The 17,700-nt window shown below is 35.3% G+C and overlaps 1 protein-coding gene across 1 annotated transcript in view; it reads right to left on the reverse strand.

Moving 5' to 3' along the window:
- Window positions 1-17,700, reverse strand: part of BRWD3 (bromodomain and WD repeat domain containing 3) — a 99,530-nt gene that overhangs the window by 22,163 nt on the left and 59,667 nt on the right. The window contains exons 20-33 of the mRNA XM_028522604.2: window positions 15,736-15,829; window positions 13,261-13,410; window positions 11,934-12,010; window positions 10,959-11,127; window positions 9,999-10,112; window positions 8,313-8,420; window positions 6,626-6,750; window positions 6,200-6,282; window positions 4,845-4,956; window positions 3,869-3,930; window positions 3,612-3,767; window positions 2,873-2,993; window positions 1,696-1,821; window positions 1,530-1,608 (exon numbers count right to left, since the gene is read on the reverse strand). Of these exons, the coding sequence (XP_028378405.1) occupies window positions 1,530-1,608; window positions 1,696-1,821; window positions 2,873-2,993; window positions 3,612-3,767; window positions 3,869-3,930; window positions 4,845-4,956; window positions 6,200-6,282; window positions 6,626-6,750; window positions 8,313-8,420; window positions 9,999-10,112; window positions 10,959-11,127; window positions 11,934-12,010; window positions 13,261-13,410; window positions 15,736-15,829 (1,576 nt within the window). The remainder of the gene's footprint in view (window positions 1-1,529; window positions 1,609-1,695; window positions 1,822-2,872; window positions 2,994-3,611; window positions 3,768-3,868; window positions 3,931-4,844; window positions 4,957-6,199; window positions 6,283-6,625; window positions 6,751-8,312; window positions 8,421-9,998; window positions 10,113-10,958; window positions 11,128-11,933; window positions 12,011-13,260; window positions 13,411-15,735; window positions 15,830-17,700) is intronic.

Raw genomic sequence — 17,700 nt, forward strand, 5'->3', positions numbered from 1 at the left:
TGGATTGAGCGCGGGCTGGGAACCAAAGTGTCCCAGGTTCGATTCCCAGCCAGGGTACATTCCTGGGTTGCAGGCCATAACCCCCAGCAACCGCACATTGATGTTTCTCTCTCTATCTCCCTCCCTTCCCTCTCTAAAAAATAAATAATATAAAATATTTAAAAAAAATAAATGAAAACTTGGATGTAAGACATAAAAATATAAAACTCCAGAAAGCACATGGGATAAGCTCCTTGACAAAGGTCTTAGAAATAATTTAAAGTATTTGACAAAAACTGAAAGGCAACAAAAGCAAAGCAAGCAAACCAAAGCAAAAACAAACAAGTTGGTCTACATCAAACTAAAAAGCTTTTCTGCACAGCAAAGGAAACTGTCATCAAAATTAAAGGCCATCTATTAAAAGGGAGAACATATTTGCAAACCACATATGTGATAAAGGCTTTAAAACTCATGTAACTCAAAAGCAAACAAAAATCCATTAAAAGTGAGTAGAGGAACTTAATAGACATTTTTTCCAAAGACGACATCCAAATGGTCATGGTCACTAGGTCTATGAAAAGATGCTCAACATCATTATCATGAGAGAGATGGAAATTAAAACCACTGTGGGATATCACCTCACACCTGTCAGAATGCCCATCACCAATAAATCTACAAACAACTGCTGGGGAGGATGGGAAGAAAAGCAAACCCTTTTTTTGCATTGTTGGTGGGAATGCAGACTGGTGCAGCCACTGTGGAAAGGAGTATGGAGTTTCCTCAAAAAACTAAACATGGAACTGTCTCTTAACCCAGTGGTCTCACTTCTGGGACTATACCCAAGAACCACGGAACTTCAATTTGAAAGAACATATGCACTCGTATGTTCATAGAAGCATTATTTACAATAGTCAAGATATGGCAACACCCTAAGTGCCCATCAGTAGATGAGTGGATTAAAAAAGTTGTGGTACATTTACACAATGGTATACTACACAGCTTTAAAAAAGAAGGAAATCTTACCCTTTGTAATAGTGTCAATGGACCTGGTGATTGCTATGCTCAGTGAAATAAGCCAGTCAGAGAAAGGCAAAGGCCATATGATCTCACTGATATGTGGAGTCTAATCAACAAAATAAACTAACAAAATACAAACAGAGGCATAGAAACATGGAACACATTGACAAATTTCAGAGAGGAGGGGTGGAGGTGGAACTAGATGAACGAAGTTCAAGGGATCAGGCACAGAACACATATGCACGACCTGCAGCCACAGACAACAGTGTTGTGGATGGCCAGAGGGAAGGCAGGGTGAGGGTGGAGTGGTGGGGGGGAAGGTGGGCAAAGGGTAGGAAAATGAGGACATTGGTAATAGTGCAAACAATAAAAATAAAGTTAAAAATAAAAGTAAAATGAAAATAAAAAGATGTAGGTGTTCAGCCAGCTTTATAAAATTAGCTTAACTGCTTATCACACCTACATGTGGTATTTACTGTACTTCAAATAACAGAAAAGGAGTACATGCCTACTAATCATGCTGTAATTCTTACCTCCTCTGCATCACTGCTGTTTAGTTCTTCTGCTTTCACTTTATGGTAAGTATCCAGTATATCAGTACAGCTCTGGTCCCTATGAAATATAATAAGTCAAAATACATTTCAATAAATTATGCAAAATCTGAAGTCAGTTCCTAGGGAAGATAAAACTGTTTCTTACCCAATAAACCGAAGTAAGACATCAGTTACAATTTTGGCTGCTTTGACTATAGGACTGTCTGGCTCATTGAAAGTCCTGGCATTATGTTCAATGTAGCGTACCTCCCACATTAATGCTGATATTCTCCTGTGAAATAAAAAATACCTTTTGATATACCTGAAAGTAATACAAAATAATACTGAAAGTAAAGTGTAATATTTAAAAAGACAAAATACCTTCTTTTATTCTAGAAGTATACAGTATTCAATATACAAGAGAACAAGTAGGCACTTAATGTCAAATGTGTTCTAATACATGCATGTAACCATTATGTGTGTGACAGATGTGAGCTAATAAAGGTATGCAGTTAACAGTACTTGAAGCACAGGCAAGAAATTAGAACTACTGGTCTGCATATTAAAACTTGGAAAAGAACTGACTCAGGACATTATGGGTAAATAGTGATTTGACAAACTATTTAGATAAAGTGAAAAAGATGTTTAGTTTTCAGGGGGACAGAGATATTAAGAATAGCAAGAAAAAAAACAAGTTAGAGAAAAGGACAGGTTTTTATCTAGTTTCTCTTCTGACATACTCATACATTACTGAATGAAATTACAGATAATGTTATAAAATATGCCCACTGATTAAAACCAGCTCATGGAATAACTGTGGTCAGGACACAGCGGGCTCTGGGGTGAGAGCTGTGCCACGGCCCTCCACCGCTTTCCCAGTCACTCTGCTCCCAACTAAAATCAAGGGGAAAAAATAACCTGGCTCTGTTTCTATATACATTTCAGGGTTGGTAATTAAGTCTAATTAACTGCCGCTTAATTCCCCAACAGGGCATTTAAACATGCTCGGCGTCTCTGCAGCACCTTAATTATGATGAACCCACAACGACTTAATCTGCCTGTAATAAACTAAAGTGAACTAGTTTTTATTTCACACGTGATTTGTATTACTCGTAATTTCCTCCCCGTACGTCATTCCCTTCATACCCCTTCCTACCCTGGAAGAAAGAAAAATCGACTGAATAAAGGGAAATGAGCACCCCAAGTTTTTACAAGAAATTTTGAAGTGGCTCTTTCTGAATATTTCAGCTACGAAAACAAAGATCTCAGTGTATCACTATGCAAACAGAAAAGCAAAAGACATAAAGCTATACACTTTATTGTAAATGCTAGAACTAACAGACCTGTAAAAGCGATTTTCAAGTCTTCGCCTGATGGTGTTGAGGTCAGTTGGATATGCAACTACAGTACAATACAAGGGATAGGCACTGAGATCCACGGGAACAGCAAAAGGGCTGGCAAAATCTACGACAGCAACAAAATTAAGAAAGGTAGTGATAAAGAACATGAGCATTTCACAGTAACAAATAAAACTCATATAAACAAGAAGGGGGGCAATAAAATGATGACTCAATTATGCAAAATACTAGACCAATACTGTTATGTTGTTATTCTTTTTATTTCTTTAGACATAACATCTAAGACTCACATGATACAGTGGTTCAAGTCACATAATGAGAAATGTGTTTAACTTTAAATGTGTGTATTTTCTGGATAAATGCCAAATATCTCAAGTGATATGTTTTAGAAAATATAGCTAGTTATGTTAGTAAAATACATTACTTACGCATTGTCTTTACCAAAGAAACCAAACTCAGGCTCATGAGCCAAACCAGCTAGAGAGCCAAAATGACTCAAGAAGATAAATGACACCTTTTACCTGCCTTCACTATTATAAGCTGCTAGAGTACTGAAAAAGTTGATCAGTCATTACTTTGGCCAAGCATATAAAACTACAATCACCGTGTCTCTTGATGTACAAGTATATAGTGAAAAAATGCATTTCCTTTTGCAGGATGTAAAACTCTGCTGGCTTTCCTTGCTCCCTCCCATCCTCCCAATATTCTTTCACGTTAACCATACCGAGGGAAAGAAGGTGGTTGATGCCCTGAATAACCCGTTCACATTCCTCATCTCTGGAATGAGCACCCCACTCCCCTTCCTGGGGTTTGTAGAGCAAAGCAGTCAATTCCTCTTGGGACACAGGAACACCAGCACCAACTTCATCTGGAAAGGCAGCTATGTATGAGAGAAGAAACCGGAAATGATCAGTTTCCAATATCATGCTGTGACATTCTTCTTTTAGAAGAATTATAATTCATTTTTAAAAGCATATTTACTTCCTTCCGGAATTGGCTCCATATCCCAGGGGCTCATCTTTTCTCTCTCATTATTGTCCCAGCTATTAAAAAATAACAAGATACAAATCAAATTCACAAGGTAATTACTTTTACATATTAGCATCATTTGTGTGACTTCTTGAGGATGAAATCTAGAAAAAGGCAATACAGGTTTACTTAAAGTACAACTTGCTGACATACAGATAATAAACCTCTCGTAGAGAAAATATAGTCTACCAATATGAAACTTAGAGAGCAATAAGCTTATTCTTACTTTTACTTGGCTTTTTAAATTATCAATCAATGACATATTCAATGTTAAGCCATGGTATAGAGTAAAAAGATCTCTTTGGAAAACTCCTTTCAGGCTGAAAAAGTGATTCAACCATTACATCATCTCCAAATTTTTATTATTCCCTTTTGTTCTGCAATATGGAGACTAAAAGTCAATAGTCATAGAAGAAACATTTGTCATCATTCTTGACTAGAAAGCTTCATTAATTAGTAATATTATAACTCTGGCATTTCGTGAAGAATTAAAGTAAATGTTGTAGGCAAATACCACATCCAAACATAATACAGTCACTTCTGCCTATATTTCACACCATTAAATAAAAGACTACATACTAATATTCATTGCTAGATTCCAGCTGTAACAATTTCTTGAAACACTGAATTAATTTCAATATGCTTTATGAAATAACAGTTGTAGTTCTTGTCTAAAATAGAATTACGAGAAAATACAAGCATCAGGGAGGTAGAGGTAAGTCTTCAATTCCTGCTTTGTTTTAGCAGTGACATTTACCTGTTTTAGCATATTGGATCAAATTCCTTCTGTATAGGTGCTAGATTACTTCCTTACAGTTTTAGGTCTTGTACCAGAAGTCAGATGAAAATATCCCTGGTAGGGTTTTATAGAAAGTCCATGCAGAAGTTCAGTATTCTATCAGGCATAACAGACCATAACGGTACTTACTGAACACTGTAACACTGGAAAGAACTATCAGGATACTCTGGTTGAAAAGGCTGCTGACTCTCCACAGTCCCAAACCACCAGGCATCATCTATTATACTGCGGAATCTATCACCTGTAATGTTTTTAGAAATTGTTACAAGGGTGCTCTTGAGAATAATAGCTCTGTTCCCACTCTAAAGTACTACTTTTTGTTGAATACAGTAGTAGTATTGTAACTAGCAGTGTTCAAGTTTTCCAGACAAGTGAAATTTCCATTTTACCCTCTTCAAGAATTTAACTTCCAGGTACTAGTTCTCTTTCTGAAATAAATCACATGTGTCCATATAATTTTTAAATATAAATGCTACCGCATATAAATTAACTTCGATTAATTACTCGAAATCAGCACTAGGCATACTACTTCTTTCTTTTACTTATTTTTAAATTTTGTTTCTACTACTTCTTATATTATACCTGTTACTACAGTTGTTTCTTCTTTTTGCTTTTTGCCCTTAAAAATCACTTCAGACTACTTTTCTGTTCTAAATGGCTTTAGCATTACAAAACCAAATGATTGTGGACAAAAATGTTTCTTCCAAAAACAGAAAGGGTTAACTTAAAAGTATTAATGGCAAACATTTACATAGTGTTTACTCTATGTAAGGTACTATTTTAAGTGCTTTCTATATATTAATTAATTTATTGCTCATATCGACCTTATAGGTGTGGTCTCATGTGAGTTCCATTGTAAAGATACTGAAAGTGAGGCACAAGAGAAGGTTAAAAACTTGCCCAAGATCAAACAGCTAATGAGGGGGAAGGAAGGGAGTGGGAGAGGGGAAGAGAGGGAGAAAAGAGGAAAGGTAAGAGATAAAAGAGGTTGACGGAGAGAAAGGGGAGAAGGGGGAAGAGAAAGAGAGACTCAAGTGAGAGTGAGTGAGAGAGAATGAGAGAGAGAGAGAGAGAGAGAGAGAGAGAGAGAGAGAGAGAGAGAGAGAGAGAGAGAGAGAGTGAATGCGTGCTATGGTGGGGGGAAGAGAAAAAGAAAAGAAAACCGCAATCAGTAATGGTCTATTTAAGAGCCCAAATATCACGACTCTATTTTAGGACAACTGACATTTCATGCTTTTCTTTTTAATTCAGGTTCGTATTCTAATACATTAGATATTCACACAAGGTTTAGAGGTTATATGACACACACAGTGTTCAGTAAATCACCTAAACCTAACTGAGAAAAAAAAATTCAACTTAATTTTTCTAATTTGGCTAACAGGTTTTCCAGCTACATGTTATAGTTTCTTTCTGTTAAAGTGGAATTAAAAAGTTATTTACTCTACCTCAACTGTTATTGTCATTAAGTAAGAATTCATACTTACCAATCTGCCAGTTCCTTTCTTTGGCTTCATTATAAAACTGATGTAGCACAAGGAAGTCAATGACATCTGGCATGTCATGATACCTGTACAGAAAATAAAGCACCCCTGAATCAATATACAGATATAATAGTATATGTTACTAACTATCCAGGGATGTATGTTTAAAGTGGGGCCATTAAGCAAAATATTAAAATGTACCTTTGCTATATACACACATGTTAAAATATATATTTGCTATATACTCACATATTAACAGCTATATATATGGCTGTTAAATAAAAAGAAACAAGAATTGAACATTAAATCTTAGCCTTTAAAACTCTAAAGCCTACAGTGCTATAGTGTTTTCTCTCTCATCAAGTCTCGTACTCTGCAGAATACAAAATAGGAATTAATACACACACAAACACACACAGAGCTACTCACTTAATGGAAAAAGACTCTCCAGTCATTTTGCCGGAAATAGGGTCCAGAAATGCAAGCTTCAAGCAGCATAGTGTAGGTGGTCCAACCTCATATTTGATTCCTACAATCTTAACAAACTCTTGTTCCTATTTATGAGAAGACCAATAAACTATTACTTTCAATAGAAATGTCTAACATTTACATTTGATTTGATTATTATTGGAACAATTTAAAAATTACCTGAATAATCACCAAATACTAACTAGGCACTTGGTGATAAGACATGACAGTTGACCCTTAGTGACAGGATGGAGTTTAGTGAAGGGCTCGAAACCAAGGATAAGGAGTAGAATGCCCTTGGGAAACTTTAAAGTTCATGTTTCAAATCCCTACTCCTCCAGAGTAGGATTCAGTAGGTCTGGGGTACAGCTCAGTCAGAGATATAGCTTTAAAAACTCCCCAGGGGACTCACGCTCCACCTGGTTGAGAGGCACCCCACTAGCAGAAATGTAGTATGTAATGCAGGTGGACACATATGGGTATGTTTGGGGAAAGGACATACATTTTTGAGCACTTACAATATTTTACAGCATCACCCTTATAGATTGATTATTAGGCACCCTTAACAGATGACAAAACTAAGCATCATGGGTACAGTGATTTGTTCGACACTATTAAATAACAAGAGCTAGGACTGAAACTCAGGTCTTATTCCAAAGCTGAGGCTTTTGCACCACACATGCTGACCCCTATCATTTCCTAGAACCACAGGGTTAGAATTTAAAATAAGAGATCATGTTTTATTTATCTCCCTGATTGTAAAACAACCAAACACACAAGGAACTGAACCTTCACCTGATTCAGAATAGGTGGTAGCATCCTTGCCTCCCAGAAGATGATTATATAAAGGTTACTTGGTAAGATACTTTAACATCTCATAACCTTAACACAATTTTTTGCAAGTGTTTAAATGTTTATTGCACTAAATGTACACATTCTCTCTTTATCCTTCTTACTAAGCACCCTCACACAATAACCCTTCATTTATCTGAAAAACCATTGTAAAATTGCCCTTTAGTCTCTTGTTTTCCAAGTTATAAAACATACCTTAAAAGAACAAGACACATGCATGTAAACCTACATAGAAATGATAGTGTATGTATCCCTAGGTCTGCTTCTATACATATATGTATGAATGAATGAACACTTATGTATAGGCAGAAAAATCCTTCCCTAAAAATATACATATCTATTTTAGTTAATACAGTGTAGCTACATAGGTATTATATCAAAAGAAATAATCCATACAGTACCACAAAGTTCTGAGGGTCTTGTCATTTGTGATATTTACTATATCCTAAAGCACTTACTTCCAGGGTGTTTGTGGTCTGCACAACATAGTCAGAGTTTAGAGCCTCCAGAATGTACAAAGCTTTTGAGAAAAATACCCACACCCGGGAACTACTGCTTTGCTGCGATTAAAGAATGTTATACACCGGAAGACCTAAAGCTTGAAGGTGGCATACAAATTTCAGGAAATATAAAATATGGCCCATATCACTCAGCTGCATAAGAGTATGGTAATTACCTTATCTTGGACACACAAGCAACAGTGAGATATGCATGAAATGGAAAAAAAAGCCTACAGGCAAGTAACTTAATTGCAAAGCTACTTCAATTGCACAGCTAATGAATTTGGCAAACTTACCCTGAGATCCATTTTATTCCATGGCTGTTTTTGTAAATTAACGCTGTATATTTTTGATTTCCTTACAGCCCGAACATAAGCTTCATGTCCTTGCCTAAAATAGATAAGCTGAAACAGAAAACATGAGGTAGTAAACAGCAGTATCCTGTTTAACAAGTCTATACCTCCTAATACACATTCCTACAAATATCCTCTTCTGTTTACAATTGTTAATTTTGAAAACTTTGTACAATAATTGTACTAGTCACCTTCAAATGATGTCCATTCAGTACTATGCCCACGTAGCCCCGCACTAAGTACCACACAATAAAAACACTGTACACACAGCCACTTTCCCCCAGCAGCTTCACAAATTTCTGAAGAAACAGACTATGACAAATATACACAAACCCTTATTTTACTTTAAAACATCTATGTTAAAAATTACTCATATTTAAAAGCACTATATTTCCAATTGTAATTAACATTCTAATCATCAACATTTCAATAGACAACTTGAGGTCTGCCCAGGAAAAGTCCAGCGACTGTTAATGTAATGAGAACAGTTTACACAACATCAATGTAACCTGGCAGCCAAGGGGAGTGGACTGGAATGTGCATGTGTGAACAATGATGACTTCACTGTACGAGTCAGTAGGGGTGGTAGATGCCACTGAGTGAGCATGTGCACTGTGTGTTTCTTGTATCTTCTTCAATATGTGCCTCTATTTTTCATGTAACATGGCTAGATACTTTCTGGACAGACCAATCCAGAGATGACCAACAAATTAAAAAATTCTTTCTAAAAAAATCTGGGTCTTTTTTTAAAAAATGATTTTATTTATTTATTTGCAGAAAGAGAAGAAGGGGGGAAGAGAAACATCAATGTGTGGCTACCTCTCGCGTGCCCTCAACTGGGGACCTGGACTACAACCCGGGCATGTGCCCTCACTGAGAATCCACTCAATTCACTGAGCCATACCAGGCAGGGCTGTTTCTTGTTTTATTACAATGATATTACATTCCTCTTAATTAGTCTTAAATTGAAAACTGTGTGTAAGCATTAATCACTCAAAACTGATGTCACTATATCAGACTATACAAACCAACTAGAGCTCACATATTACAATGCTACCATTATTTTTGTAAGAAAATGAAAAATAAAAATTTTCACCACATAGAATTTTTAACTCAATTTTTGAATGACCAAATCAGAAGTATGGCTAGATTATTCAATCACAGGCTTGGTAGGAACGCCTTGTTTGTGAAATGATACTCCCCTACCCCTCAAGGGGAGTAATTATTCTCTAGTATATTTTCTATCAGGTACAGCATGGACTTCTTCTTTTTCTTATTAAAAAAAAGACCAACATTAGAATTTGAATTATGACTCACATTACCACTTAATTCTACTAAGTGGCAATTAAGATAAAAATAAAGACAATTATTTTCATGACTTCACAAGCCAATCAATTTATCTTAATGTTCACAGAGCATCCATTATACTGAAGGCTCTATGCCAGGTCCCACAAAGGACACACATTTGAGATTCAGTCACTGTCCATAAGAAATACATAATTGAGCAGAGCTGCTAGGACAGTGTGCACATAACTATAATAGAACTGAGAATATAAATGTACTATAACTAAGGAAAGTGAGTGTTCTTAAGGTTCTAAGAGAAAACAGTTAAAAGTGGTAAACAAGTACCTCATCTCCCATTTGTGGGACAAATGGGGATCGTCGTGGAATAGTATCCAAAATCCACTGAGGGGCAAACCATTCTTCATTGGGCTCCCCTGCCATAGAAACCAGTCCTCCTTTCTAAAATATAATTCACAAATATATAAAAAATAAATATAGGAACAATAGTATAAAAATTAACAAGTAGAGAATATTAAAAACAGCAGGTTATACTTAAACCTAAAATATACTATTTTAAAACATTTTGCTTTACCATTAATTATGCACAATTTGTATACCAATAAAAGAGTTCTTAACATATTGCTCAATTTTGTCTGACAGAACACAATAAGACTATATACTATCTAAAAACCACAAATTTTACTCTTCATGTCTCTAGAATACCACATGAATTCAAATACAAGTCACACTAACATTTTACCAATAAAATGGTGACAATCAAAAGCTGATTCTGTCTATTAAAGGAATAGGCTACAAAATGTATACATGATATTTTAAATTAATATTTAAAGAACTATGTGGATTAAGTCTTTACATCATTCAAATGAAATTATAGTGGAAAAAAGAAACCATTATTGGGATGAAATAAAAACAGAAAAAACTGAAGGGCTCAACACATATTTACATAACTGTTCATTTCACAAGTCGAAAATGTATAGAAAGAGTGACTGGTGACATGCCAAGAATAAGACTGTTATACTATAATGGCTTATTATTTAAAACTCTATTATACATTTCAACAAACAATTGTGAATGTTTTAATTTAATAACAAAATAACAATGAAGATATTCTGGCCTCTACATTTAATAACAGAAAATTTTCAAATATTCTATCCATTTTAAACTCATTTAGAATAATTTTCCTTACTTAGTTTCTCAGATAGAATGTTTTCTTTAGAGAAAAGTCAAATGTTTATGTTAAATATTCAAGTATCTAAGGTAAAAACAACCTGTAAACTAACAAACCTTCTTTCTAGTCTGTTTAGGCTTCTTTTGCCTTTCTTCTAGTGATTTCAAATTCTCCTCTTCAGAGCTGCTGCATATTTTCCGTGTTGCCTGTCTGGTTTGTCTTTTTGGAGGTTGCAAATTTATTCCAGCATCTGCTGTCCAATCAGAATATTCACTTGAGGAATCACTGTTAAGTAAATCAAGATTATGAATTAGTCTAAAAAAGGAATAGTTTTGCCTTAAAATTGAAACATGATCATTTTATAATCTAATAGCATTATAAATGACATGGTTTGATTCTGTTCTAACGAAAGTAAAAAATATGAGTACAGAATTTTTTTTCAAAAGATTTTATTTATTTGTTTTTAGAGAAGGGAAGGGAGGAAGGAAGAGAGAGAAACATCAATCTGTGGTTGCATCTTGCACACCCCCTACTGGGGACCTGGCCCACGACCCAGGCATATGCCCTGACTGGGAATCGAACCAGTGACCCTTTGGTTAGCAGGCCAGCACTCATCCATTGAGCCACACCAGCCAGGGTATCAGTATAGAATTTTGATCGTTAAATTTAAGTGATTTTAGTAAAATGCTTCTTGGATAAAATATAATGCTTAGTTTCCCATAACATAATTTAAAATTAAAATTTCTTGTCCAAATCGCAAAAGCTTCTTTAAGTAGAGATGCTTCTTTTCATTGGAAATGGTTAAACATACTTGTTTTAAAACTGAAATAAATACATACAAGCCTGCCAAGGTATAGAACCTTGGATCTACAAAGGATCCTGTTTTACAGGTGAGGAACCCACAAACCCAGTGACATGCCCAAAAAGATACTGGTAGAACCAGGATAAAACAGCTGGTCTCCAGGTTTCCAACCCAGTATTCCTACTATAAAATACTATTTTGACTCGAGTCTTACCAAATTCTTACAAGAACACAATTATACATTAAAACCATCAAATAACTTTGACCAAATCAAAACCATTAAAACTACCTGGAGGAACTTTCACTTTGCCATTCAACGACAGGATCCTCTACGGAAGCATCACTTGTGCCAACTGTTTCGTCCTCCTGGAACAAAGAGGCAGCAATGGAGATACATGGTTATTAAATAGCAGATTGTTAATTAGCACACACTACCTGTTATATAACAACTGGTGTCCCTCCCTAAAGTTCTAGTTCAAATGTACGGAATCATTTTCCGCCTACCAGGTAGCGAAAATTTTCTGGCATTTCTTAGCTTAATGATGTAATACATCTTTCATTATTTCAAAGACTGAAGAGCCTCAAGACTCAAATATAACCCTCTTAAATGTTAAAACAATTTTTTTAAAAAAACATCTATACACCTCCACCAAGTTAATATACTTACTTTCCACAAAATTTAATCTTTTATTATATAAAATTTCAAACATACCAAAGTAGAGGGAATAGATAACCCAGAGGTACACAATCTCCAGTTTAGATGATAATTGACTGTGTATTTCTTTTATCTACATCCTCACCAACTGCCTCATATCTCAGGGGTTTTGAATGAATCTAGACCAAAAACTTAGCTTAACTATATTTATTAAGATTAGGATTCTTTCAAAAAACACAAGCACAATACTATTACTACATTAAAAAGGTAACATCAGTTACTTTATATGTGATCATTCTCTTCAGATCAAGATGTACATGGGTAGGGGAGAGGGGGACATCGATGATAAGACTTAAAAAATTGTAAGTAGGGGGTGAAGAATGAGGTGCCAATTATGCATTGATAATTATACATTATCAATGCATAATTAGCCTGCATTATTTACCTAGCAACTATAGTTGAGAGACCAAAAGGAAAGGACTGGAGAAAAGAATAACGTGAAGAAAAGTACTACCATGCTCTTTATTCAATAAACAAGGTAGGTCATAGAAAACTCAGCACTCACTAATGTCCATGATTGGTGAAGTCAACAATAACAGAAAATTTATACATTCTGCTGGCTATAAATCAACTTGTTTTTCAACCGTATTCACTATTTATATTCCACTTTGCATTTCCAGGCAGATTTAATCTCCACTTTTTCTCACTGCCCCAAAGCCAAACTTGTGCTAACATGTTTGATACCCTTGACATTAGGTACAAATCAGGAAACACAGGTAAAAGAATTCCACATAATACTCAAATTTGCCTATTAAATATCTTATTAATTAACTAATAATCAATTTATAAGAAAATCTTTGAAACATTTTTTTTATTAAAGGAATGACCCTTCAAAGTAAACCCAAAGTGATGATAAAAAGTGGAAAACCAAAAATTACACTGAGTAAATAACATATCTAACCTCTGAGGAGCTGTCTGAGTCTTCTTGCACACCTGAATTTTGACACGATGCTTGCGAATTATGCTCCATGTTGGACCGTGTTTGGTAAGTGTGCTGACGCTTCCGTTGTGTCCTTCGTAAAGATCGTCCACAGCTAGGCTGATAATCATTCTGTAAAGCAGGAAAAAAACAGATTTTAAAAAATTAAAGGCTCAGTGAACATACGTAAATGCAGACATATAAAGCAAATCAATTAGGTGGAGGTATTGCTAAGAGATAGAAATAAATCCCTCAAAACAAAACCTAAGACAGACAGATCTATGGCCTGTCCAGAAGGTATCCAGCCATCTAATATGAAACACAGAGACACTTATTGAATAAAATACAAGATACAAAAAACACTGTCCATAGGACAATGATGCCTCAGTCCCCTTCAAAGTAGGCACCTTGGGACCTCACACAGTTCTCCCCATCACCATCAGCTACCCTGTAGTATTTTCCCAAATCTCATCTACAGTCTGAAATCTCTTCCCCTTCAAAAGTGATTTTAGTTTGGGGAAAAGCCAGAAGTCACAGGGCACCAAATCTGGTCTATAGAGGGGCTGAGTCACCTAGGGGATTCGATGTTTCCCCCCAAAGTTGCATGAGACGTGAGGCATGAGTGATCACATTGTTGTGATGAAGCTGCCAATCATCAGTTGCTCACAGCCACAGCCTTCTGAATCATCCCAATAGTTTGTGTGGAGGGACATTCAAGCTTAACACAAAATTGGATGCAGGTTGGTTGCTCTACTCTCTCAGTCATTTTGAATGTGATGACCACACAGTGCACATGCTCACTCAAAGGCATCTACCACCCCCACTGACTAGTACACTGAAGTCATCACTGTTCACACATACACATTCCAGTCCTCTCTCCTTGGCTGCCAAGTTACATCAATGTCAAGCAAACCATTCTCATTATATTAACAATGCCTGGACTTTTTTGGACATACCTTATATATTCAACCTACTTTTCATTAATAGCAATTACTTTCCTATTTTGAAAACTTTCTGATCAAATTAAACACAGTGCTGAAAGTCTGGTCTGCAAGAACTTGCCCAATCAGACTTTACATATGCTACATTATTCACAATTACAGGATGAAGCAAGTTATCAATGTCATGTTTATGTACATATAACTTTAAATATAATATGTACTTGTTTAGTTCTATAAAAAATTAATTGAGGAAACAGTTCAAAACAAAGATTTAATTATAACAGCTAAAATGTTAAGTGAAAACTAATTTATTCTAATCTTTACAAATATAAATTACTGATATGCCATGTGAAAGCTATAATCCTACTTTATCATCATGAGTAAACAAGTTTAAAAGTCTTATAAATCAGTACAAAGGTTCAGTTTCTTATATTTAAATTATTTATTTTCTATAAATAAAAATGTTTTATAGCCCAACTACCCAATTTATTAGTCTCAGACATCATCAAATAAGCTAACAAAATGTCAATAGAAATTAAGAAATTGGGCCTCAAAATGATCTAAGACTATTTAGAGATATTCTTGCAGTACTTAACCTAAAATTGTGTTTATCAATACTGAAAAAATATTTCAAATTCGGTGTCCATTGCCTACATTCCTCTATTAAAATTAGATTCATTCTAGACTTTCGAAGCTACCGTACCCTTTAGGAGTTATAGTTAGATGCAGGAATAAATCTATACTTCCTTATGCCACTGGTGCATTCAAACTCAGAGTGCTAGTAAGGGGCTTACCATTTACCTAATAGTACAGGAATCATACTCCCTGCTTTGCAGTTTTTACTGGGAATATGAATCTTCCCAATGTACAGATCATATTTTACTACTCTATGATTAGGTAGGCCAGGAGTTTGCTTAGGGTAGGTGTCAGCAAACTTTTCTGTAAAGGACTAGAGTACAAATATTTCTGGATTTGTAGGTCATATGATCTCTGTTGCAACTACGCGACTTTGTATAGTGTGAAAGCAGCCAGAGAGTATATAAATGAATAAGTGTGGCTAGGTTCCAATAAAACTTTATTAGCGAGAACAGGCAATAGACCAGATTTAGCAAATGGACAGTAGTTGACAACCGCTGGCCTAGGGTACCCAAGTATTTGTTTTACATTGTAATTAGTGACCAGACAATCATTTTACATTTCTTCTTTAAATATAAATGGCGTTTTAATACAAATTCCCTATACCTACAATGACTGCATGTCCTAAATATTTTGGAACAGTACTGGCTTGTGTAATTTTATCCTTGTTAATAACCATATAGCTCAATTAGGGTTTCAAAAAATAGGTTCCCTATATGCAGGCACCTACCAAAGCAGTTCCCTAATATACAACTGTACCTTTCAAAAACCTGGTACCTATCAAAACACTCCGTTAATATACATCACACCTTTCAAAAACCTGGTATCTGCAAATTTTTTGCAAGTAGTGTATCCCAAAGTACTATAAAACTAAACTCACCCTTTGGGCAGCATAAGATGGCTTTTTCTTCTTTTCAACTGTATATAGACTAATTTCTATGTCACCTTTCCCAGTTCTACATTCTTCCTGAACCCTAATAAGAAAACAAAGGGCAAAGAAATAGAAAATCATCAAAAAGCAGACCAATAGTTTAAAAGTCAGATAATAAAAATGCTTCTAAATGTAAATCTCACCATTTTAACCATTTGTAGGTGAACGATTCAGTGGCATTAACAAAATTTACAATGGTATGTAACCATGGTCACGGTTCCCAAAGCTTTATAATCACTCCAAACATAAAGTTTGTAACCATTAAGCAGTAACTCCCTATTTCACCTTCCACCAGGCCCATTAACCTCTAATCTACTTTATGTATATATGAGTTTGCGTATTCTAGATATTTCATGTACGTTGAATCACATGTTATTTGTCCTTTTGTGTTGGGCTTATTTCAGTTTAGCATAATGTTTTCAAGGTTGTAGCAGGTATCAGAACTACATTCCTTTTTATGGCTGAGTAATATGCCACTGGATGTATACTATTACATTTTACTTATTTATTCATCTGTTGATAGACACTTATGTTATTTCTACCATTCAGCTAGTATGAATAAATGCTGCAATGAACACTGGCATGCGGTATCTGAGCCCCTGCTTTCAATTCCAGTTTTTACATTTTGAGTAGAGAATTATTTCAAATTACTCTATTGTCAGAGGGTAGCATTCAGCTCATAAATTAGCTATGTGTCCTTTTTTCTTATTGCTAAAGGAAGAAAAGGCAAAAGCAATTTACTTTGCTACATATAAGCTGAGGGGCTAAAAGGGGTGTTTAGGGAGATAACATGATTAAAATAAATGTATATGTGCTCTACCAAACATCCTTTACCTTTTATTAATCTGTTTCCAGTTGTTGCGGATTATCTAGAGTTGATATTATAGCAAATGTTAGGGTTTACATAAAAGATAGAGATTCTTTTTCATTTATTATGCAGATTGGTGCAGCAACTGCGGAAATGGTATGGAGTTTCCTTAAAAATTAAAAATGGGCCCTGGCTGACGTAGCTCAGTGGATTGAGTGCAGTCTGCGAACCAGGCATCACAGGTTCGATTCCCAGTCAGAGTACATGCCTGGGTTGCAGGCCATGGCCTCCAGCAACCACACACTGATGTTTCTCTCTCTCTCTTTCTCCATCCCTTCCCTCTCTAAAAATAAATAAAATCTCTAAATTTTTTTAAATAAAAATAAAATTAAAAAATTAAAAATGGAACTGCCCTATGACCCAGCAATTCCAATTTTGGAAATACATCTGAAGAAACCTGAAACAGTAATTCAAAAGACTAAAGGCACCCCTATGTTCATGGCAGTGTTATTTACAATAGCCAAGATATGGAAGCAGCCCAAGTGCCCATCAGTATATGAGTGAATAAAACTATAGGACATTTATACAATGGACTACTATGTGGCCATAACAAGAAGAAAATTTTGCCCTATGCATCAGTATGGATGGCGTTGGAGAACATTATTATAAGTGAAATAAGCCAGTCAGAGAAAGACAAGTACCATATGATTCCACTGACATGTGGAATCTAAAGAACATAAAAGATAGGGATTCTAAGTTTGAAATTTATCATAACAAAACCCTTTCATCTTCCAAGTAAATCTACTTAAATGACATTTATAAACACCCCCTAAGCACTAGGGTCTACTACACAGCTACACTGTACTCCAAAATTGCTCCAATATCAAGTTGATTGCCTTCTCGGAATCACTTAAATTTTAGATCCATATAACACTGACATATTTAATCACAAATAGCCTCATGTTTTTAGTTAACAGTATTTGTATTTTTGTCTTCTAACCTAGACTATAAAACTCATGGAAGACAAAGATCATGATTTTCATTTTTCAGTATTTCATGCAAAGCTAAGTAACCTGAAAATAATCATTACACAGTGTTACAGAATG

The sequence above is a fragment of the Phyllostomus discolor genome, chromosome X (assembly GCF_004126475.2).
Source record: "Phyllostomus discolor isolate MPI-MPIP mPhyDis1 chromosome X, mPhyDis1.pri.v3, whole genome shotgun sequence".
NCBI classification, from domain to species: domain Eukaryota; kingdom Metazoa; phylum Chordata; class Mammalia; order Chiroptera; family Phyllostomidae; genus Phyllostomus; species Phyllostomus discolor.